At 33.7% G+C, this 25,884-nt stretch overlaps 1 protein-coding gene across 4 annotated transcripts in view; it reads right to left on the reverse strand.

Annotated features, from left to right (window-relative positions):
• The window catches only part of tutl (immunoglobulin superfamily member turtle), a 478,391-nt gene that overhangs the window by 251,912 nt on the left and 200,595 nt on the right, over nucleotides 1-25,884 (reverse strand). For 3 of the 4 annotated variants that reach the window (XM_075296784.1, XM_075296785.1, XM_075296787.1), the window contains exon 4: nucleotides 5,501-5,622. In XM_075296784.1, the coding sequence (XP_075152899.1) occupies nucleotides 5,501-5,622 (122 nt within the window). The remainder of the gene's footprint in view (nucleotides 1-5,500; nucleotides 5,623-25,884) is intronic. The other variant, XM_075296786.1, reaches the window with a different exon arrangement.

Genomic DNA, 25,884 nt, shown 5'->3' on the forward strand with positions numbered 1-25,884 from the left:
TATTTTCTGGATCGTGACAACTCTTAAAAAATGCAAATTTCGAGGAAAATCCTCAAAAAATCACATAAACGAATCGGATGAAATTCTATATTGCTATAGGAAATTCAAATCTGGGAGCCGGTTTATAAGGAAGCTATACCTGAAAGAGATTGGATATGGCCCATTTGCAATACCATTTAACTTCCATCAATAAGTACTACTTGTACTAAGTTTCAAACCGATAGCTTTTCTTGTTCAATTTCATCTGACCGTTTGATTTCTATAGGCGACGGACGGACGGGCGGACGGAAATCGACTCCTGATTTCATCAAAATTTAGAATGTATATAAAGGGTTTTATTTCATTTAATTTTTTTAGCTATATTTAGGCGAGTGTGCCAAATTTTTGAGAGTTATGTTGGTCAGGATACTGGACTGTAAGCCCAGAAAAAATGGAATTTCTTCCAACAAATTTTAGCACGTCTTTGCGTAGCGATTAAAATAGAAATTGTAACAAAATTTTATTTGCTGTTTTATTTACATCGTATACTTAAAGAATGACTTCCAGCCTATGATAAGTCCATTGCTTCTGGTCAGATTTTGTAACAATTCCGAGCCCAAAATCAACAGCTTTACCCAAATTAACACTTTTATTTCTTTTTGCAACGTTTTGCTTAATATGACTTTTAATTTTCTCTTTTTAATATTGTCGCCTTCGAATGACCAATTTATAATTTCCCAAACATTACAAAAATCAAAAACGTTCATATTAGGAAAGGTGAAATATAAAACAAAATTAAAAACAAAAAATAATCTTAATACAAAAATAGTGTTCCTTTTTGTATTTGGTCATGTAAATATTATATTCTCATACTTGGCTTAAGCATTTGCATTCTAAAAAAAACTGTATATTAGTGTAATTATTTTGGTTTGGAGTAAAGTTACTTTGAATGTACGGTATTTTGTGTTAAAAGAAGCTTTTAGGTTGCTATTCAAAAGCCTAATCTTTGAATTTAAAAACACTCTTTGGTAAAGTTTTATTAAAGCTTGATAGGTTGCTTTAGTGTTTATTGTTACTGTTTTGATTTCAGCAAAATAAGAAAATAAAAAAAAAAATAAAAAAAAAAAACGAAAAATGAATATACGTTTTACCGTAATGCAAAAACCTTTTGGTTGTTTTTTTTTTCGAATGAAAAGTTAAAGGAAGAAAGCATTAAAAAAAAAAACAAAAAAAAAAAAACAAAACAAAGCATTTACTAAAGATAAATACGAAAATGTGAAAACTGTATCTTGTATAGATTGATTAAAAAAAGCCTTTTCTCTGGGCCATGTTATAAAACGTATAAAAACCAAAAACTCAAGAATGGTTTACAAAAAAAATTAAAAGAAAAATGTATTTTACGTAAGTCATATAATTACAGCCAATATTATATATATATAGATATTAGGTAATATTTATTTGGATACGAATCCATCTTGCAAGAATTTCAACAAAATTTGATTATTTTTTTTTATACAAAACAAAAGATGGTTAGTTAGATGTTTTTAAATCATTACTCTACAACCAATTCATGACCAACAAAAAAAAATACTCTATAAATACTAAATTTGGTTAATTTTTGTTAGGTTTGAAATTAAAATATTAGGTTTCATGTTTGTTTCATTTTCAAGTTAAATGTTTTATTTAAAGAACATGGAATTTCTTTTCATAAATACTCACAGTATATGGGGATTTAAATTAAAATAATATGTGAGATTTATACACGTTAAACCGACAACTTTTCAAGATATACGTTTATGTTTATTTTATAAAATAAAATTCAGTTAAGCACAAGGAACAGTAATGGTCAAATCCTAATTTTTTCCTACAATTTAATAATTTTTAATTTTTTATAATTAACATGTATATACGGCCGTAAGTTCGACCAGGCCGAATCTTATGTACCTTCCACCATGGATTGCGTAGAAACTTCTACGAAAGACTGTCATCCACAAATTTCAACTCACATGGTTGTTAAATATCATACGCTACCACTACGTACCAAATTTCAACCAAATCGGATGAATTTTGCTTCTCCAAAAGGCACCGGAGGTCAAATCTGGGGATCGGTTTATATGGGAGCTAAATATTATTATGGACTGATAGGAACCAATTCCTGCATGGTTGTTGGATACCCTATACTAACATTACGTACCAAATTTCAACCGAATGGGAAGAATTTTGCTCTTCCAAGGTGCTCAGGAGGTCAAATCTGGGGATAGGTTTGTATGGGGCCTATATATAATTATGGACCGATATCGACCAATTTTTGCATGGATGTTTGAGGCCATATATTAACATCACGTACCAAATTTCATCTGAATCAGATGAATTTTGGCCTTGTAAGAGGCTCCGGAGGTCAAATCTGGTGAACGGTTTATATGGGGGCTATATATAATTATGGACCGATATGGACCAATTTTTGCATGGTTGTTAGAGACCATATACTAACACCATGTACCAAATTTCAGCCGGATCGGATGAAATTTGCTTCTCTCTGAGGCTCCGCAAGCCTAATCTGGCGATCGGTTTATATGGGGGCTATATATAATTATGGACCGATGTGGACCAAGTTTTGCACGGTTGTGAGAGACCATATACCAACACCATGTACCAAATTTCAGCTTGTCTGAGAGGCTCCACAAGCCAAATCTGGGTGTCCGTTTATGTAGGGGCTATACGTAAAAGTGGACCGATATGGCCCATTTTCAATATCATCCGACCTACATCAATAACAACTACTTGTGTTTCGTTTGGAAGTTAACGTGATTTCAACAGACTGACGGACGGACGGACGGACGGACGGACATGCTTAGATCGACTCAGAATTTCACTACGACCCACAATATATATACTTTACGGGGTCTTAGAGCAATATTTCGATGTGTTATAAACGGAATGACAAAGTTAATATACCCCCCATCCCCATCCTATGGTGGAGGGTATAAAAAGGATGACAGATATGTGTCTCAGAACTTATATTTATTCAAAATGCATTATCGAAGTGGAGTAATAGGTGCACTGGGACTACACTGCATAGACTAGCCAGCTCATTATTTGCTATTGAATACACAGTATTGATATTTTAAGACATGAAAGTATGCTATAAACAGTCTTCTAGTTAACTAAAGAGAATACAGGATAAAAGTGCCTGCATACGGTTGACAATAGATCAGTATTGATAATAGGTATGTAATTGGTAATTGGTATGTAATACTGAATCACTTCCCATGGATTGTTATCGAGTTGTCTATCAAATCGGACCATTGCAGTAAAAGAAAAGGACACTATTTCGTATACCAAAAGCATCCACGTGAGAGTACCACAAGGTAACATAGTATACTTGGACCTCTCCTATGTATCATATTTACTGCAGATATTCCAACTACATGATTAACTATAACAACCACATTCGCATTTATTAGCACTCATCGGTGCCCCTTGGTAAGTCAGAAATGTAAATACCCACAAAGACTCAAACGTAAAACCCGTTGCGGAAGAAAATAATTATCACTGCCTACGCTATACCAATAAACTAAATGCCCATCCAAATGCCCTTGCAAGAGGCTTGTTAACATTTGAAGGACACATACGCCTTCGAAGAACAACCACATTGGACGTGATATGAAGTACTACTACACACATGTAAAATTGCATACAATTCAAATTGCATACAAAATCCTTAAAAATACGTTAAAACTTGAAACCCATAAATACAAAGTTAGTTTAAGATTTGAAAACTTATTGTCATTTTCTTCATATGAAAGATTCAATAAAGAAACATTAATGAAAAAAAAATTAGTTAAGTTATAGTTATACTGATATTATAACAATCGAATCGGATAAAATTAGTTCTTCCAGGAATCAAATATGGGTAACGAAATGGAGCAAACATGTATAAAAAATCGACCGGTTCGAATGGAATTTTCTCTTCCAGGAGACTCGAGAAATTAACCCTGCGGATAGGTTTATGGACGGTCCGATATGGTCTGTTTCAATACCTTCCGAATTACTTTAATAAAAATCCCTTGTGACAAGTTTCACGGCGATTGCTTGTTTCGATCAGACTTTAATATGACAGATGGACGGACATCACAACACCCACTCAGAATTTCACTATTAGTATTCCCCCATGTTACGTTAGAGGATATGCACTCAGAATGTTAAGATGCAATCAAGTCTTTGGGCTACGTGTTCTCCAACTTGAAAAGTGCTATAGGCTATGGTAAATCTCTCAAAGAGATTAATCAACAGAAACTTATCTCAGTTATCTCTCCCTATATCTGTTATAATGGGTTATTGCCTTAGTGGTCACGGTGGAGGAATAAAAACTAATCAAATAACTTTTGAGTACTCTATTTTATGTGTAAAACGCAATCAATCGTTTGGAGTATATAGATTAATAGAACTAGCAGAAGTAGAAACTCTTAGCTATCAGCCGCGAAATGAAGCTGAATCAGGACGTTCAGAATGAGTTTGCGATTTTTGCCAATCACCAGCATCCCTATTAGGATTAATTAGCGAACGTCCATTTTTGAAGATTATACAAAATAAACACTCTCAATTATATTGGAAAAAGAAAAGTTGTTTGTTAAAAACACCAAAATTTAGTAAAAGGTATTTTATCGTTTTTCAGTAATGCTGGTGATATCTCCGAATACTTCAATAGTGGTTTCACACATAACGCGTAAATCGATTCGCCCTAAGTAAAAAGCCCTTATCACAGGGCTAAATATAGAAGTGGCGACACTGATCGATAAAAAGGAAATTCAGTATGTGCTAACTCCATGCTGGTGGGTAGTCTAAAAGTGTCTCATACAAGATAAAGTATCTATGCGTTCGTGATTAATTGATAGTGTCAAACATTTACACCAAGACACCGAATATCTTATCATTCAAAATTACGAACAAACAATGTAATGCGCTATTGTTTTATAGCAAGTACCATCTAACTAAACAATTTAAATACTCTGGAGAATACTAGAGTCCCTTGTGATAAAGTTTAACAGTTTCGAATTCTAAGAATTTAAAATTGGTAAAAACCAGTTGAATCCATCCAGAAATCCTGATATACATATTATATCAGTTTATTTGTTTAAAACCGCTTTTTGTCCCATGTGCTTGTTACTATTCACTGAATTTTACAATATATTAAATAAAAAAAATGAACATAAACGTTTCTTGAATTTCGAGGTTTGGTTCTTTTGGGAGGGATGGGTACGAGTTGATAATGAGGTGTTTTAGTCTCATTCGAGAGTTTTCGGGTATTTCTTTTTATGTTTATCTTTACTTAAGTTTTCCCTTGTTCTTCCTCATCGTCTTTATTTTGTTATTTGTTTTATTTTAATGCAAAACTATTCTGTTATGTATGTTGTATTATTGAATTGTTTTCTTTAGACATTTACTTTCTTTCTGTTCTGAAGCTTTTCATTATACTAAAAAAGAGAGTTTAGAGAAGAAATATTATCTTGTGATATCGTACCGTTTCGCTCACCTTCTTGTCCCACTGTAGGACGTACGGGACTGGATGATCATTGGGGAATTCAACGTGACAATTGAATATGACACCTTCACCAAGTATGGCTGTGATATGGACAGCATCTTCTGCAAAACAAAATAAGAAGAAAGATAGGAAAAGAGGATATTAGGTATTGAACTAACATTAATGTAATTTATTTAAAATATTAATAATAAATATTTATGATAGTATGAGCCAATGGAACAATTTCGTAAATACTGTGAAATTTTACGCTATTGTAATGAAGCATTTCATAATATTAATGAACGATTTCATTGTGTTAATGAAAAATATCCATTATGTTGGTTCAAGATTTATGAAATTATTTCTGTGTGCATAAGATTTTATTTTATTAATGTACAATATTTGTCAAATTCAAATATTGTAAATGGCTGCTGCTTTTTATTTGCTAAAAATATTTGAATATTATATTGAAGTTATGACTAAAGAAGACCACTCACCAAATCCTTCCAAATTTTTTTAGACAAATTTGTTTATGAACATAGACTTTAACAAGTTTATAGGGTCGAAAAATCAGAATGACCTATCAACATTTTTATACCCTGCGTCACACTGTGGAACAGGTGTCACGTCTCCCAGAAGGAGACGAAATAGACACATAGTGCATTTGGCAATAACGCTCAAGGCCGGCCCCTGAGTCGATTTAGTTACGTCCGCCTGTCCGTCCGTCTGTCTGTGAACATATTTATGTAATCAAAGCTTAACATAGGTCGCAGTTTTAGTCCAAAGGACTTAAAATTTGGCTCAAGTGTGTTTTTTAAGTTAAAGTAGATTTCTATGATTTTGGATAAAATATGTTAAGATTTAGATATAGTTCCCATATATATATATTGTATCCGATATAGATTTATGCGGAGTATTTGATGAAACCAGCAGGGTGTGGTGTACTATGAGCTGTTGTAACCGAGTGAAACAATCGCAATTAGTATGGAACTCGGTCACATGTCTCAACATCCGTAAAAACGTATTTGAAAACACAACAAATAGGAATTTCGAAACCCCCGCAGTATAGCCCAGCCATTGCTGGTTCTGATTACCACTTTTTCCGTTCGATGACGTATGACCTGCCTGATCATCATTTCTGTTCTTATAAGGAAGCCAAAAATTATGTTGATTAACATATTGAGTCAATAGACGAGTCGCTTTTCCCTATCACGATATGTACATGGTGACTGATATGAAATTCACAAAGCGCTATATTTTATTAAATATTTTTTAATTTTATTGTTCAAAAACAAAACAAGCCTACTTCTCCTATGAAACAAACAGCCAAAAAAGCTATCACACATGGCACGAAAGTGGCGCCTTTTATTATGGCCTACTTCCGGATAAGCGCTGTTTTGAGATGCTCGTTACTTTGGCATTTTTACTATCAACCTTACTCTCCAAACTTCCCCGTTCGTAAAAAACGCAAAACGGATTGAGATTCCGAGATTCGGGTGGACATTCTTCGCATTCTGAAATGAAGCGAGGAACCTCTTTTCTTATCCATTCATGGTTGACGCGTGCTGTGTGCGATGACGTAGAGTCCTGTTGGAGTGTCCATGGATTGCGGCCGAAATGTTTGTCTGCCAAGGGCGTCAAGGATATTATGATATTTTCGCGATAATAATCAGCATTTATTCTCTCCATAAGCGGGGAAAAACCATCGGCCGTTACGGTGGCTCACGCCATTACCATAGGCGGCGCTCAAGTTCTTGTGACCAATCGAAGGTTTAAATTTACAGCTGACCTCTTTGGCAAGTAACCCCGATCATTTTGTATATTCACAAATTTATAAATTTGGAATGGCTCCCGAACGAAGAAAACCAAATACGGCAACAGACCGCTTTCGTGCAAGCGAATCTATTCTTTTTATACCCTGCGCCACACTGTGGAACAGGGTATTATAAGTTTGTGCATATGTTTGTAACACCCAGAAGGAGACGAGATAGACACATGGTGTCTTTGGCAATAATGCTCACGGTGGGTCCCTGAGTCGATATAACCATGTCCGTCTGTCCGTCCGTCTGTCCGTCCGTCCGTCCGTCCGTCCGTCCGTCCGTCTGTGAACACATTTTTGTGATCAAAGTCTAGGTCGCAATTTAAGTCAAATCGCTTTCAAATTTGGCACATGTTCCTAATTTGGGTCAGAATAGAACCCTATTGATTTTGGAAGAAATCGGCTCAGATTTAGATATAGCTCCCATATATATCTTTCGCCCGATATGCTCTAATATGGATCCAGCTGCCAGAGTTTTATACCGATTTGCTTGAAATTTTGTACAAACATTACACTTAAAGTGTGCAATGTTTGATTGAAATCGGTTCAGATTTAGATATAGCTCCCATATATATCTTTCGCCCGATATGGACTTATATGGCCCCAGAAGCCAGATTTTTGGCCAAATTTGTACTACAATTAGTAGTACAGTAAAGTGTGCAAAATTTGATTGAAATCGGTTCAGATTTAGATATAGCTCCCATATATATCTTTCGCCCGATATGGACTAATAGGATCCTAAAAGCCAGAGTTGTGGCCTAATTTGGTTGAAATTTTGCACAGAGAGTAGATTTAGCATTGTAGCTATGCGTACAAATTTGGTTGAAATCGATTCAGATTTAGATATAGCTGCCATATATATCATTCGTCCGATATGCACTTATATGGGCCCAGAAGCCAGAGTTTTATCCCGATTAGCTTGAAATTTTGCACAAGGAGTACAATTGGTAGTATAGTCATGTGTGCCAAATTTGATTGAAATCGGTTCAGATTTGGATATAGCTTCCATATATATTTTTCGCCCGATATGGACTTATATGGCCCCAGAAGCCAGAGTTTTGGCCCAATTTGGTTGAAATTTTGCACTAGGAGTACAATTAGTAATATAGTCATGTGTGCCAAATTTGATCGAAATTGGTTCAGGTTTAGATATAGCTCCCATATATATGTGTTTCTGATTTCGACAAAAATGGTCAAAATACCAACATTTTCCTTGTTAAATCGCCACTGCTTAGTCGAAAATTTGTAAAAATGACTCTAATTTTCCTAAACTTCTAATACATATATATCGAGCGATAAATCATAAATAAACTTTTGCCAAGTTTCCTTAAAATTGCTTTGGATTTAAATGTTTCCCATATTTTTCTACTAAAATTGTGTTCCACCCTAGTGCATTAGCCAACTTAAATTTTGAGTCTATAGATTTTGTAAAAGTCTATCAAATTCTGCCCAAATCGAGTGATATTTAAATGTATGTATTTGGGACAAACCTTTATATATAGCACCCAACACATTTGACGGATGTGGTATGGTATCGAAAATTTAGATCTACAAAGTGGTGCAGGGTATAATATAGTCGGCCCCGCCCGACTTTAGACTTTCCTTACTTGTTTCCAATCTAATTTTTTGTTATGGTTCGGTGAACTCTTGCGCTTTGAGGAACTTCGATGGCTTGAGTTCATTTTTCCATATGTGTTGCATCGGTTCTTGCGATATGTTCAGCTAACAAACAAGTTTTCTACTACTGCGGTATGGATTTCGATCAAATCTGACCTTCACTTTTCAGATAATTTCTGATGTTGTTACCAGTTTTTCCCCTTCAACTTTTGGACGCGATGCAATACTAGCATTAGCACATTAACGAACACAATAAAGAAACGATTCATTCACATTTAAATGTTGGAGGCCTCTAGCGATAGCCACCTGTGGTTTTCCAGTCAAATACAAAGCAAATACACTCTGAAAAATATTGTGAAGTGAAAGATTTCTTGTTCAAAAAATACGAATGAAAATTTTGCTTAGCATAGAAGAATTTCTCTTTTTGCCTGAAAGTCGATAAACCTTCGGTTAAAGTCATTTTATCCTTCCAGTTAAGTGATCCGACTTAAAATGGCCAGCTTTTTATGAAAAAAATGTTGTTTGACTAAAGTCAATTTCTCTTTAATAATTTTGAAAAATTGTCTAAAAATTATTTGAATATTTGCAATGACTATGAAGAAAAAATCATTCCAAAATGGGACATTTTCCAAAACTTTATTTTAAAGACGTTTTTTAAAACATAACATAATTTCTACTTGAAATGGGGTCTGAATTTGGAAATTAAAATTATCTTTAACACGTTCTAAAGGGCTTTGATAAGACATACAAAATAGAAAAATATAAATAAATGCAAATATATTTCCTGCCAAGTGCCAAGTATGGAAAAATCAAATTTAAAAGAGAATTAATTTCTAATTAATTCCCTATTTAAATTGTCAGCATCTTTGGCTTGAAATCGACACTAAAATCGATAGTGATACGATAAGATCTTTGGAACTGGCCAAATTTTCTTTTAGTGCATTATCACTCCGGAATTCCATTATAATTTTATTTCTGAATGCAATAGATCAAAATGCTTTTGTAAGGTTGTTAAAAATTTAACATTATTGTTTTTTTACTTTCAAATATTCATTTTGACTAACTTACTTTTTTCCATCACTTATCCTAATGATAACTTCAAGTCAAGTTAAAAAATAATGTAGAACTGTTTGTTCACTTTTCCTAATCAAATTCCCATCTACTTGAGATAATTGCAAACGAAAAAAAGTACATTTCACTATCTAATGAAGTTTAATTCAAAATCAAACCCTGGACCAAGTATGAAGCAAACATCTACGTGCCTTGTGATGTTAAGCCAGTCGTTGTGAAGAGTGATGCTAGAGATGTTAGGAAAAGGAAGTTGGTAGAATGCGGAAGTAAAGTTGAAGTACATACACCATACTCATCACCATCACTGACAGACGATTTGCAAATAGCTGAAAACGTCGTAGGTATGGGTTTTTTTCAAACATCAAAAAAATATGTATAGACATGATGCCAGCATCAGATAACACAGGATCATAGAGATACCTGGACAAGTGGGATAGACAGGATTTGAATAAGAGTTGCATAGTTGTTTTCAAAAACTTGAACATGTTGAACGACGTGACAAGGCAAGACAAGATAGCATGAGATAATTTAGCCCCACTGTCCCCTCTCTACAAAGATCTCTTTGAACATGTGTGTACATGTGTTGTGGGATTTCCGCTTTATGTTTTGAGTACTGCGAGTGAGTAAGTGAATGATATGAATACTCGTATGTCTCTGTATTTCTTCCATCAGCATCATCATCATCGACTGCAACACTTATGATGATATAACATTGACAGGCATGATGACATTGAGAACGCGGTTGCATATTCATGGACATCCTTCACATACACGCCTCTTATTTTTTCACAAACAAGTTAGCATACTCATACACACTTTTATGACAACACAATAAGGCTTGTAGTCCTTTTCAGTACTTGTTTTTTTTTTTTTTGTATTGTTTAGAAGGACAAATTTACTTGAGTTGCTACATGTGCTTGCTTGCTTCTCTAGCATTTGTGATGACAATCTAACACAAATGACCATTTCGATGGTGTGGTAATTGTTATTGTGTGCGTGTTTAAAGTTGCCTAGTTGTGGGTGTGTTTAAGTCGTTGCGGCGCCATGAGACAAAATTAGTTTTCACATCCCGTTTCATGTTAAAGTCCACGTATGGACGTATGTTTGTGATTTTTTCACTCATTGTCAGACAACAATAACTACTTGAATGCAATTATGTAACATCAAAGGAAATGTTGTATACGCTTCACATGTAGGAAGAACATATTTGCGAGATTTTTTAGCTTTTCTATAGTGATTAGAATTTAGAAATTAGAGGTGGATATTGTTATGTTTCATTGCAATTTTTCTATTCGTCAATAGAAAATAAATCCTGTGGTATATTTGAAGAATGTCAAGAATATTGAATGAATTGTATAAGATTTTCTATATTAATATATTTTAATGGGAAATATGAATGAACTCTTAATAGACTCTTAAAACTAAGAGTAATTCATAAACTCGTTAATTATTCGAAACAGTATCTTACGGGTTTTACTACACGGTTTCGGTTTTAGTAATGGAATTCCAGTATGTTTCGTAATCGGACAATGTTATCCTCTGATGATTTCATCGGCATTAGTTTACATAGTATCTTTACAGAATTTTCGTGTCTGGATAAACAATATATTCACGCAGTACTCTCCTCTCTTTTATCTTCGGTCCATATGTGATCGGGATTCGAGAATTACGAGATCCAAATTGTCATTCGATTTGCAAAAAAAAAAAAAAAAACAAAAAAAAAAAAAACAAGTAAGGAAAGTCTAAAGTCGGGCGGGGCCGACTATATTAAACCCTGCACCACTTTGTAGATCCACATTTTCGATTTTCGATACCCTATAAAATCCATCAAATGTGTTGAGTGCTATATATAAAGTTTATGTTCCCATATACATATATTTAAATAATTTGAAAAAAATTTGTTAGTCTTCTATAGACTTAAAATTTAAGTCGGCTAATGCCCTAGGTGGAAAAAAATGTTTGTAAAAAATAAGTATGGGAAACATTTAACTCTGAAACAATTTTTAAGTAACTTTGCAAACGTGTATTTATGATTTATCGCTCGATAGATATTTATTAAAAGTATAGGAAAATTGGAGTCATTTTTACAAGTTTTCGACTTATCAGTGACGTTTTTACAAGGAAAATGTGGGTATTTTTGGCCAAATCGGAAAAACATATATATGGAAGCCATATAGAAATCTGAACCGATTTCAACCAAATTTGACATGCATATTTAGTATTTTAATTCTACTCGCTGTTCACGTAAATCGGACTACAACTTTGACCTCTGTGGTCATATGACGGAAAATCGGGCGAAAGATATATATGGGAGATATATCTAAATCTGAACCATTTTCAATAAAATTTAGCACACTTGACTACACTACTAATTGTACTCCTAGTGCAAAATTTCAACCAAATTGGGCTAAAACTCTGGCTTCTGGGTCCATATAAATGCATATCGGGCGAAAGATATATATGAGAGCTATATCTCAATCTGAACCGATTTCAATTAAATTTGGCACACCTGACTATAGTACTTATTTATCTCCTGGTGCAAAATTTCAAGCAAATTAGGGTAAAACTCTGGCTTCTGGGCCATATAAGTCCATATCGGGCGAAATATATATATGGAAGCTATATCTAAATCTGAACCGACTTAAATAAAATTTTGCACACTTGACTATACGACCAAGTGCTATGTTTGAGCAAAATTTCAAGCAAATCAGGGTAAAACTCTTGCTTCTGGGTCCATATAAATGCATATCGGGCGAAAGATATATATCGGAGCTATATCTCAATCTGAACCGATTTCAATTAAATTTGGCGCACCTGACTATAGGACTTATTGTTCTTCTGGTGCAAAATTTCAAGCAAATTAGGGTAAAACTCTGGCTTCTGGGCCATATAAGTCCATATCGGGCGAAACATATATATGGGAGCTATATCTAAATCTGAACCGATTTTAATAAAATTTTGCACACTTAACTATACGACCAAGTGCTATGTTTGAGCAAAATTTCAAGCAAATCAGGGTAAAACTTTGGCTTCTGAGTCCATATAAATGCATATCGGGCGAAAGATATATATCGGAGCTATATCTAAATCTGAACCGATTTCTTCCAAAATCAAAACAGACCCAAACAGAAACTTGTGCCAAATTTGAAGGCGATTGAACTTAAACTCCGTCTGTCCGTCCGTCCGTCTGTGAACACTCACAAAAATGTGTTCACAGACAGACGGATATTGCTAGATCGACTCAGGGACCCATCCTGAGCATTATTGGCAAAGACACCATGTGTCTATCCGTCTCCTTCTGGGTGTTGCAAACATATGCACTAGCTTATAATACCCTGTTCCACAGTGTGGTATAACATAAAAAGAAAATTTATAACTGTAGGTGTGTTCAGTTCGCTTGTCTCTTCGAAAGGCAAATCGCTCAGATGAACCAGTGTACCGCATACGGTCACAATTATCCATCTATGGCTACCATCACAAGTGATATTACCGAGAACCACGAAAGTTGCGTTATTGACGAAACATGGATTCGCTAGAACTTGGGACTGATCCCGTGGAACGTGATCCGAAAGTATGAGATATCGGCCCATCGCTCGAAAACGTTATAACCAACGTTATCGAAAGTTTATCAAAGGTGCTCCCCACATTTTTGCCAGCTTCTTTTTGGTGAAACATCATCAAAAATGGTATAATGAAATCGAAAACCACAATCAAAAAAATGCAAAACTGTCATTTGCAGTTAATTGCTCTTCATCAATTCATCCTTAAATCATGGCCTATTTCAAAACCCAGTATTAGAGTAAGCTCGATATATAAACTTTTTCATTCTGTTTCTAATGCATAGAAATATTTAATTGAGATTTCCTGTATTCTAGCTCGTGGTGAAATTATTAGTCGATACAGCCATATCTGCCCGTCCGTCTGTTGAAATCACACTAAATTTCGAACGAGTAGAGTTATTCGCTTGAAAATTTGACATACAGTATTATATTGCTTTAGGTAACCTGGTATTGCTAGTGTCGCATCTCGGACTATATAAAGTTCTAGCGCCAATATAGAGGTCTCCCACAATTTGGTTTTTTAAAGTCTTGTGGGTCCTTATTTTTGCTTTGATACGCCTGAAAATCGAAACACGTAGTCGATGTTCATGCCCAAGCAATCATTCAAAAATTGAATCATAGCCGATCCACCAGAAATCAATTTGGAATTTCTTCCCAAGTCATTACCTTTCTCCAATACTCTTCATTGATGGACATAATTTTCACATAACTCTCAGAACTGTAAGGATTTATCTTCACTAACTAGAATGCCAGATCCAACGTTACAAAAGAGAGCCTCTAGATCAGGTGGCATAACAGACAGGTATGAACAAGATTCCTGAGGACATTGTGACTAAAGCGGTGAGAAGCTACAACTTTAGTCCTGTTCGATAACATCTCAAATCCTTCAAATTTGCTGGATGATCTATATCTTGGTTTATATTCTCACTACATGTGATCTGATTTGGAAAAAAATTTCCCTAGATATGAAATTTAAACCGGCTAACGCACGGGGACGATGGACGGGCGAAACCGACTATATCATACCGTACACCAAAATGTTGGATTCCATCACAAATCCTTAAAATTTGTAGCGAGAAATATATAAATGTTCATATTCCAATTATATATATTTAAAACCGAACCGATTTAGAAAAAAAAAATACACTTATACTAAATCTCTAGGTTTAAAATTTGAGCCGGCTAATGCCCTGGGACGCAAACTGTTAGTAAAAACAAGTAAGGAAAGTCAAAAGCTAGGCCGGACCGACTATATTACCCCGAACAGCTTTGTAGATCTACATTTTCGATACGACCTCAAATCCTTCAACTATGTTGGGTGCCATACACAAAGGTAAATATATTTAAATCTTAACCAATTTGGACACAAAATATCTAGACTTAAAATTTACATTGGTTAATGTCCCAAGACGGAGCACAATGTTAATACAAAATGGGAAATTTTAAATCTAAAGCCAGTAGAGATTTTAAAATGAAAATGTGTGTATTTTGGCCGTTTTGGGCAGAAAACGGAAGAACATATAAAGGGTGATTTGTTAAGAGCTTGATAACTTTTTTTAAAAAAAAACGAATAAAATTTGCAAAATCTCATCGGTTCTTTATTTGAAACGTTAGATTGGTCCATGACATTTACTTTTTGAAGATAATTTCATTTAAATGTTGACCGCGGCTGCGTCTTAGGTGGTCCATTCGGAAAGTCCAATTTTGGGCAACTTTTTCGAGCATTTCGGCCGGAATAGCCCGAATTTCTTCGGAAATGTTGTCTTCCAAAGCTGGAATAGTTGCTGGCTTATTTCTGTAGACTTTAGACTTGACGTAGCCCCACAAAAAATAGTCTAAAGGCGTCAAATCGCATGATCTTGGTGGCCAACTTACCGGTCCATTTCTTGAGATGAATTGTTCTCCGAAGTTTTCCCTCAAAATGGCCATAGAATCGCGAGCTGTGTGGCATGTAGCGCCATCTTGTTGAAACCACATGTCAACCAAGTTCAGTTCTTCCATTTTTGGCAACAAAAAGTTTGTTAGCATCGAACGATAGCGATCGCCATTCACCGTAACGTTGCGTCCAACAGCATCTTTGAAAAAATACGGTCCAATGATTCCACCAGCGTACAAACCACACCAAACAGTGCATTTTTCGGGATGCATGGGCAGTTCTTGAACGGCTTCTGGTTGCTCTTCACTCCAAATGCGGCAATTTTGCTTATTTACGTAGCCATTCAACCAGAAATGAGCCTCATCGCTGAACAAAATTTGTCGATAAAAAAGCGGATTTTCTGCCACTGATTTTGGTAATAAAATTCAATGATTTGCAAGCGTTGCTCGTTAGTAAGTCTATTCATGATGAAATGTCAAAGCATACTGAGCATCTTTCTCTTTGACACCATGTCTGAAATCCCACGTGATCTGTCAAATACTAATGCATGAAAATCCTAACCTCAAAAGAATCACCCTTTATATAGGGGATTTGTCTCAATCTAAATTGTTCCTTTTCGGTCCATAATTATATATAGCCCCCATATAAACCGATCCCAAGATTTGACCTCCGGAACCTCTTGGAGGAGCAAAATGTATCCGATCAGGTTGAAATTTGGTACGTGCTGTTAGTATATGGTCTATAACAACCATTCAAAAATTGGTACATATCGATCCATAGTTATATACAGCCCCCATATAAATCGATCCCCAAATTTGACCCCTGGAACATCGTGGAGGAGCAAAATTCATCCGATTCGGTTGAAATTTGGTTCATTGCGCTAGTAACAACCATGTCAAAATTGGTACATATCAGTCTATAGTTATATATAGCCGATCCCCAATCACACAAAAATCCGTCCATATAATCATGGTTGCCACTCGAACCAAAAATAATGTAGCAATTTTTTTTTTAATTTTATTTCTATAGAAAATTTTGTCAAAATTTTATTTCTATAGAAAAATTTGTCAAAATTTTATTTCTATAGAAGATTTTGTCAACATTTTATTTCTAAACAAATTTTGTCAAGATTTTATTTTTATAGAAATTTTTTCAAAATTTCTATAGAAAATTTTGTCAAAAGTTTATTTCTATAGCAAATGTTGTCAAAATTTTATTTCTATAAAAAATTTTGTCAAAATTTTATTTCTATACAAAATTTTATTCTTATAGAAAATTTTTTCAAAAGTTTATTTCTATCGAAAATTTTGTCAAAATTTTATTTCTATAGAAAATTTTGTCAAAATTTTATTTCTATAGAAAATTTTGTCAAAATTGTATATCTATAAAAAATTTTGTCAAAATTTTATTTCTATAGATAATTTTGTCAAAATATAATTTCTATAGAAAATTGTGTCAAAATGTTATTTTTATAGAAAATTTTGTCAAAATTTTATTTCTATCGAAAACGTTGTCAAAATTTTATTTCTATAGAAAACTTTGTCATCATTTTATTTCTATAGAAAATTTTGTCAAAATTTTATTTCTATCGAAAACTATGTCAAAATTTAATTTCTATCGAAAATTGTGTCAAAATTTTATTTTTATAGAAAATTTTGTCAAAATTTTATTTCTATAGATAATTTTGTTAAAATTTTTTTTCTATAGATTTTTTTTTTCAAAATTTTATTTCTATAGATAATTTGATGGCCAATATTCGATGGGAAAATTGCAAGGGTTGTAACGACACCAAGCAAATATGGCCCCATTTAAACTTAAACCGCACACTAGATATGCTAGTGTTCTCAAGGCGTCAGATAGCACTCCTAATATCTGCTATAACGGGTCGCTGCCTGATAGGCGAATTTGCAAAAACTATAGGTGCAAAGTATAATGACTATTGTATAAGCTGTCATGACGTGGAGGAAAAGGAATCAATTAAACACCTCTTGTGTGAGTATCCTGCTTTTTGTGTAAGGCGTAAGCGAATTTTAGGAGCATATAGCTTTAGATTACTGGCTGACCTGGAAAACGTTAACTTAAGCAGTTTGTTAATGTTTTTGGAGCAATCTGGTTGGTTCCACAAAAGTAAATAATAGAGAAGGTTCAGTGGTTAAGACTAGAAGTGCCCATATGTAATAGGTACTTTTAGTTAAATGTGGTATCACAATAGACAGAATAGTCTAAGTGAGCCTGAAATTTAATCGGGCTGCCACTTTAACCTAACCTAACCTAACCTAGATAATTTTGTCTAAATTTTATTTCTATAGAAAATTTTGTCAAAATTTTATTTCTATCGAATTTTTTTTTTAAATTTTATTTCTATCGAAAATTTTGTCAAAATTTTATTTCTCTAGAAAATTTTGTCAAAATTTTATTTCTATTGAAAATTTTGTCAAAATTTTATTTTTATAGAAAATTTTGTCAAAATTTCTATAGAAAATTTCTATAGAAAATTTTGTCAAAATTTTATTTCTATAGAAAATTTTGTCAAAATTTTATTTCTATAGAAAATTTTGTCAAAATTGTATTTCTATAGATAATTTTGTCAAAATTGTATTTCTATGGAAAATTTTTTCAACATTTTACTTCTATCGAAAACTTTGTCACAATTTTATTTCTATAGAAAATTTTTTCAAACTGAGTTATTTACGTAATTAATCGGCCTTTTTTGGTTTAATATATACCCCGTATGGACAAACTTACAATTTAGAAGACGGCGTTAAGAGGTTTTAAAGTACCTTGCCATCGATAAATGTTACCGCAAGCCAAGTAATTCGATTGTAGATGACAGTCTTTAGTATAAGTTTCTACGCAATCCATGGTGGAGGGTCATAAGATTCGCCCTGGCCGAACTTACGGCTGTATATACTTGTTTTAATTATCGTTCTGAAAGTCACTAAAAATTTTATTAAATTAAAAAACATTTGTAAAAATTATGGTATAGCACTTTCTATATAACACTAATTTTTTGCAAAACATGTCTCCGCGACATTTTCAAATACATCCTGTTTTATTTTATTCCAATGACCTGCATTTTCTACTTTTCCTCTGCTCGTATTCTTTTCATTCTTATAAATTCTAAAAGCCAATAGATTTTAGAGAGTGATTGTACTTCAAAGTTATTTATCGCAAATAAAATTAATGAATATTGTCAACAATTCTATACACAAATACCACCATACACCATATCAATAAAATCTATCACCTTATCTAAAGGCAAGAATATAAAGATATTGAGAAAAACATCGATGAAATAGGTGGAGGGGAGGAAATAGTTGGAATTAGTGTCATTGTCTCTGCTATCGTTATCCTTGTTGTGAATATCCGTTGTTGCCACAGTGTGAACTGGTTGTTTAGAAATCTTAGGTTTCATTTCCCACTTCAATTATGGCTCCACTTCTTTCGCTCTTCCTATTCTGACATTGTCATTGTCGCTCGCATTATTTCCACTTTATTCCTACTGGCATGGTGCTTAAATTCACAACCACTGTTGTGTTCAGGCATTTACATGACATGTTGTCTTTTTTGCAGTTTTGTTCTTTCTAGTCCTTTTTGATATCACCATCGCATTCATTTGATTGTCCTGATACTCCTGCTGCGATAACGTTATTGCCACTGCCTGTTTAAGTATCTAAGACCAAGTATTCTCCAGAATTTTTTTTGCTTTTTTTTTGTTCTTTTTTTTGTTTTGTGCCTTGAAAAGACTGAAGTGTTAACTACTCGAAACTTAGTTAGAACATTTCGTTTCATTAGCATTGACTCCGTACATGTCGAGTGGTGTGTGGTATATGATAGTGGTCATTGGTTCCATGTCCTAGAGGACATAGATGACATCATTATGGTCGTCATTCTCTGTCAGCGGTTTCCATGGTGATGGAGGACTTCACAAGTTATGGGTCAAAGTGTTGACAACTGGGCAACATATTGTTAATTACAACAAAAAAGGAAGTCAATTAAAATCCTTTTTTCGTCGCTTTCACTAATTAGTTTAATCATGAGTGGAACATTTTGAGAATGTTCCATCATAATATGATTGTAGAGAATTTTTTTGAAAGTGTTGAATTGTTTTCACAACTTAAGAGTAATTTCCGTTAATAACATGGTTGGTGAGAAGGGAAACAATTTCATGAAAAAATTAAAAAAAATTAAAAATATTTGTGTAGAGTCCATTAGAACTGGTTGATTTCGCCTATTTGAGAGATTTTATAACAAAGAAGAAAATGATACATTTTTTATAGGTTAATTACTGGCATAAAAATGTAGCGAAATATGAGGATGCTAATGACAAATACATAGCATCTTCAGCTGATGCAAGTGTTTTGATACTGGACAAAATTTCAGAAATATAGAAAGAAATAATAAATTAAATTAAATCTAAATAAACTGCATACTCATTGTACCCACCACCGTAGAATGACGTTGACGAAATTTGGCACAGATTCATTTTTATACCCTCCACCATAGGATGGGGGTGTATTAACTTTGTCATTCCGTTTATAACACATCGAAATATTGCTCTAAGACCCCATAAAGTATATATTTTCTGGGTCGTGGTGAAATTCTGAGTCGATCTGAGCATGTCCGTCCGTCCGTCCGTCTGTTGAAATCACGCTAACTTCCGAACGAAACAAGCTATCGATTTGAAACTTGGCACAAGTAGTTGTTATTGATATAGGTCGGATGGTATTGCAAATGGGCCATATCGGTCCACTCTTACGTATAGCCCCCATATAAACGGACCCCCCAATTTGGCTTGCGATTGCTCTAAGAGAAGCAAATTTCATCCGATTCGGCTGAAATTTGGTACATGGTGTTATTATATGGTGTCTAACAACCACGCAAAATTTGGTCCACATCGATCCATAATTATATATAGCACCCATATAAACCGATCACCAGAATTGACCTCCGAAGCCTCTTGGAAGAACAAAATTCATCTGATTCAGTTGAAATTTGGTACGTGGTGTTAAACATCCATGCAAAAATTGGTCGAAATCGGTCAATAATTATATATAGGCCCCATATTAACCGATCCCCAGATTTGACCTCCGGAGTCCCTTGGAAGAGCAAAATTCATCCGATTCGGTTGAAATTTGATACGTCATGTTAGTATATGGTATCCAACAACCATGCAGGAATTGGTTTATATCAGTCCATAATTATATATAGCCCCAATATAAACCGATCCCCTGATTTGACCTCTGGTGCCTTTTGGATAAGCAAAATTCATCCGATCTGGTTGAAATTTGGTACGTGGTGGTAGTATATGATATTTAACAACCATGCCAAAAGTGGTCCATATCAGTCCATAATCATATATAGCCCCCATATAAACCAATCCCGAGATTTGGTTTTGGAGCCTCTTGGAGGAGCAAATTTCATCCGAGTCAGTTGAAATTTGGTAAATTGTGCTAGTATATGGCCGTTAACAACCATGCCTAACTAGGTCCATATCGGTCTATAGTTATATATAGCCCTCAGATAAATCGGTCCCCAATCACAAAAAATTCTTTGTAGACTTACCTATACATAACTTTTTTGTCTAATATATACCACGTATGAAGAAGTTTTAAGATACCACAACCCAAGTAATTCGATTGTAGATGACAGTCTTTCGTAGAAGTTTCTACGCAATCCATTTTTTGTCAAAACTTTATTTCCATAGATTTTTTTCAAAATTTCATTCCTATAGACACTTTTCCCAAAATTTTATTTCTACGGAAAATTTTCTTGGTGTTGGGTATTTACCATTCGGCCCGGCCGATCTTAAGGCCGTATAAAGTTGTTTTTATTTAATTCCAATATTAAATGTTGTTTAAATTAATATTAGATAAATATTTAAATAATTTTTGGTTTGTTTTCTTTAAAGAAAGTAAAATTCCAAAAAGACAAGCGTTTAATAACCTTTGAGCTAGTTCAAAGTAAAGCCTCTTTCAAAAAAAAGGTGAAAGAACTTCTCATATGCCATAAACTGTCACAAGGTACATGTATCCATGAGTGTTTGTAATACCATTGAAATGAATATTACTACTGACAGCCTATTTTCTGCAGCAGCCAATGTTTGTTTTTATCACATTGAGCTCTCTCTCTCTCTCTCTCATAGAGAAAGGGTTTTTATGAGATTTGTGCCACCATCATGTCGTCATAAACCACAACGTTTTGTGATGAGTTGGCAAATGAATGAATGATGCTGTGTGTGTATGAATGTTTGTATGGACATTTTTTTCTCATTCATATTTTATAGCTTCGTATTGCATACTTTTAGGCTTTGTATAAAGTTCACTCTCCCGTTTATGCAGTGCCATTCAACATACACATCTTTGCTTATAATGAATAGTTATATGAATGCATGAGAAATAAATGAGTATATATATATATATTCCCATGTGTGGGTGTGTGTGTGTGTTTATAAGCAAGGATGTACTGGGGGTTAGGTATATTTCATAGTTTTTTTCGCTTTTATTCAATTCCTCCATAATGCAGTAATTGTATGCGTTAAAAGTAGACATAAGTTATCATAATGAACTTTTTTAAGTGCTTGAAAAAGACTTATTGTGGCTGACTATGGTTGCAGCAAAAAACTATTCTACGTTTTGCATTTCTTATTTATTTTATTTTTTTTTTACTTGTTTTCTCTCATAAAAGTTTTTTTTTTCTCTGCCTCTTTTGTTCTTATTTGTATGAGGATGAATATATTTATGCATGTGCTTTATACATATTTTTATATTTGTGGCATTTTTTCCCAAGGATTTATACACATTCAAGTATACTCTAGATTTGTGGTTTTAAATAGTAATGAAAGTTTTTTTTTGCCAGTGATAGCGTTTATGGTAGTGTATAATTTTTTAAGTCCTTAAAAGAGTTTTGGTATCTGCTTTCAACTGGTGCTTACTATGGGAAAATTAAATTAATAATAAAAAAAACAAAAGATAGTAAGAACTGTAATGAGATTGGCTGGCTTGATATGTTACTTATATACCCTTTTTTCGAAAAATCGAAATTTCCTTTAGAGAAGGTTCAGATTCAATTCTATTTATATATTTTATATAATTATACCCAGAATCACTCTGTGGAACAACATAATATAGGTTAGAGCGTATAGATATATGGGGTCTTCGGTAATATTGATCAGGATCCGCCTCTGAGTCAATCTAACCATATGCGTCGGTCCGTCTGTCTGTCTGTGAACACATTTTGTAATGGAATTTGACATAAGTCTCTGGTTTTGGGTTAAAATGGAATTCTCTGGATTTTTGAAAAAAAATCGGTTCAGATTTAAATATAGCTACCACATCTTTCACCCGATATACACTTATTTGGCCTCAGAAGCCAGAGTTTTACTCTGATTTGCATCCAATTTTACACGAGGAGTACAAACGGCGAGCGTACTAAAGTTAATGGAAATCGCTTGAGATTTAGATATAGTTTCCGTATGTATTTTTGGTACGATTTATGTCTATATAATTGTGTAGGAGAAAATATTACCAAATTTTTTCTCAATTAAAATTGTAATTTAATTAAAAAAATATATATTAAAAATTGTATTCGTTCAACAAATTTTTTAATTGAAACAAAAATCAATCACAAAAATTAATTGTATCAATTAAGTTTTTATTGGAACAATTAAGGTTTTAATTAACTTTGGTGAATGATACTATTATTTCTATGATTGAAGACATTCCAATCAATTAATTAATTGGATCAATTAATTTACTGTTTGAAGAATAACAACATTTTTTTTTGTATGGAGAGGCCAAAGTTTTACTTCATTTACTTGAAATGTTATAGAGATAGCAGAATTTCTACTATGTATATGGGTCCTACCCATATGTACTCAGCAAAAAATGTGAAATAAGTTGTGAAAGGATATGGAGAAATTCTCAAACACATGTGGATCTGAATTCCTGTAGATTTGACGAAATCCCTATGACACTCAATGCTCAAATAGCTAAAAAAAACGTTAAAGGTTGTATGTTAATATTAAATTTTTTTTTTGTACATTTTTTTTTCGCTAAGCAAAATGAACTATTTTTTATCTTTTTTTTCCTAAACCGGAATAAGTCTGAATTAATTTTCTTGTTATTTTGTAGTTGGGATTTTAAACTATAACTAAAGTTATAACGCATATATATTTCCTCCATATTTTCCATATTTTTATACCCACCACCATAGAATGGTGACAGGGGTATAATAAGTTTGTCATTTCGTTTGTAACACATCGAAATATCGATTTGCGACTATATAAAATATATATATTCGTGATCAGGGAGAAATTCTAAGACGATATAACCATGTCCGTCTGTCTGTTGCAATCACGCTACAGTCATCAATAATGAAGCAATCGTGCTGAATTTTGCACAAACTCGTCTTTTGTCTACAGGCAGGTCAAGTTCGAAGATGGGCTATATCGGTCCAGGTTTTGATATAGTCCCCATATAAACCGAATTCCCGATTTGGGGTCTTGGGCTTATAGAAATCGTAGTTTTTATTCAATTTACCTGAAAGTGAAAATCTAGAGGTATTTTAGAACCATAAAGAGGTGTGCCAAAATGGTGAGAGTCGGTCCATTTTTCGGTATGGTCCCCATATAAACCGACTTCCCGATTTGGGGTCTTGGGCTTATAGAAATCGTAGTTTTTATCCAAAATGCCTGAAATTGAAAATCTAGAGGCATTTTAGAACCATAAAGAGGTGTGCCAAAAAATGGTGAGTATCGGTCCATGTTTTGGTATAGCTCCCATATAGACCGATCTGCCGATTTTACTTCTTGGGCTTCTAGAATCCGCAGTTTTCATTCAATTTACCTGAAATTGAAAATCTAGAGGTATTTAGAACCATAAAGAGGTGTGCCAAAAATGGTGAGCATCGGTCCATGTTTGGTATGGTCCCCATATAAACCGACCTCCCGATTTGGGGTCTTGGGCTTATAGAAACCGTAGTTTTTATACGATTTGCCTGAAATTGTAAATATTCTGGTATTTTAGGCTCACAAAAACGTGTATTGGAAGTGTATTGGAAAATGTACAGATTTAAGATTTCAAATCAAGACGTTATTTTATAATTTTCTTGCACACTTAGAAGAGATGTTAATGATTCCTCTAAAACTCAAACAAAAATGGTTCTTATAAATCCAGAATCTGATATAGTCTTCACTTTTAAATTTTAAAATTTTTCTTTAAATTTATCTTCGGGAAGTGTACTGGTTGAACTGTTCTGCTTGATCTGTCCTCAACCCTCCCTGAAATTTCAAAGGAAACCCTAACATTTGATTCATGGTGGTGGGTATTTAAGATTCAGCTCGGGCGAACTTACTGCTGTATATACTTGTTTCCACATTGATTGGTGTACAACTTTTTTTGCTAACTATATATGATTTCTCTATTGGGAAAATATGACCAGAATACCTTGATTTAACCCCCGAATATCAACGAGATTTGTGTCTACTTGACTATTTTTTGTGCACAGAGTACCGTGTACCGAATTTTATACAAATCGGCTCAAATTTAGATTAGGCCTCCATATAATGTTCTTCCGATGGACGCACATCGCTTGTTCGACTGAGAATTTCGCCACATTCCAGTGTATATGTGTACTTTATGGGGTTTGGATATATTTGTTGGTAAAAAAAAAACTTTTCGGAAAACATTTTAAAGAATAAATTGCACACACTGAATGTCTGTGAAGTAATATTTGGGCTTCGATGTGTATGGGTGCTACATCAGACAAGGGATTTAACTGGACGACAGTATTTATTATTGTTCTTGCACAAACTCAAATGACAAACCTATTAGACTAGCATACGTCTATAGAAGATATACCAAATTATAATATTAAAAATATTGTGAGTTGCATTTTAGTTAATGAAGAAATGGATTCACAAGTATTCAGAGATTCTATTAAAACGTATAACATTTTCCTTTTAATATAAAAAGGGAGCAAGCAAAAGGACATATATTGTGTTCACAGTACTAATTCACAGAGCACCCTTTATTCAAAATTTGTTGGTATATACATCTTATGAGTATTTGGTTATTAATGTAATAACCAAACGGTATCTTCAAAGAGTTATTGGACCATGTTTCGTTTTTATGAAATAAATATCATACAAACGAAACAGAGGCTTCATCAAAATAATCTATGTACATGTATTTTTTTAAGAAATTAGCATTATTTCATAATGAGCTAAAAACAAAAATATCTATATTCTATCTGATTTTCATATATCATATGAAGATTCATATATCATATGAAGATATAAGATATGGCGGATGCGAAAGCGTATAAACTGCTTTTCCAACCACCAAATTCTCTTCATATGACTTCGACCTACTTCTTTGGTTCAGTCTCTGAGCACAACTACACATTAATCGAATTAATTGTGGTCATTATGATAGATAGT

Source organism: Haematobia irritans, chromosome 2, assembly GCF_050003625.1.
Source record: "Haematobia irritans isolate KBUSLIRL chromosome 2, ASM5000362v1, whole genome shotgun sequence".
Taxonomy (NCBI): domain Eukaryota; kingdom Metazoa; phylum Arthropoda; class Insecta; order Diptera; family Muscidae; genus Haematobia; species Haematobia irritans.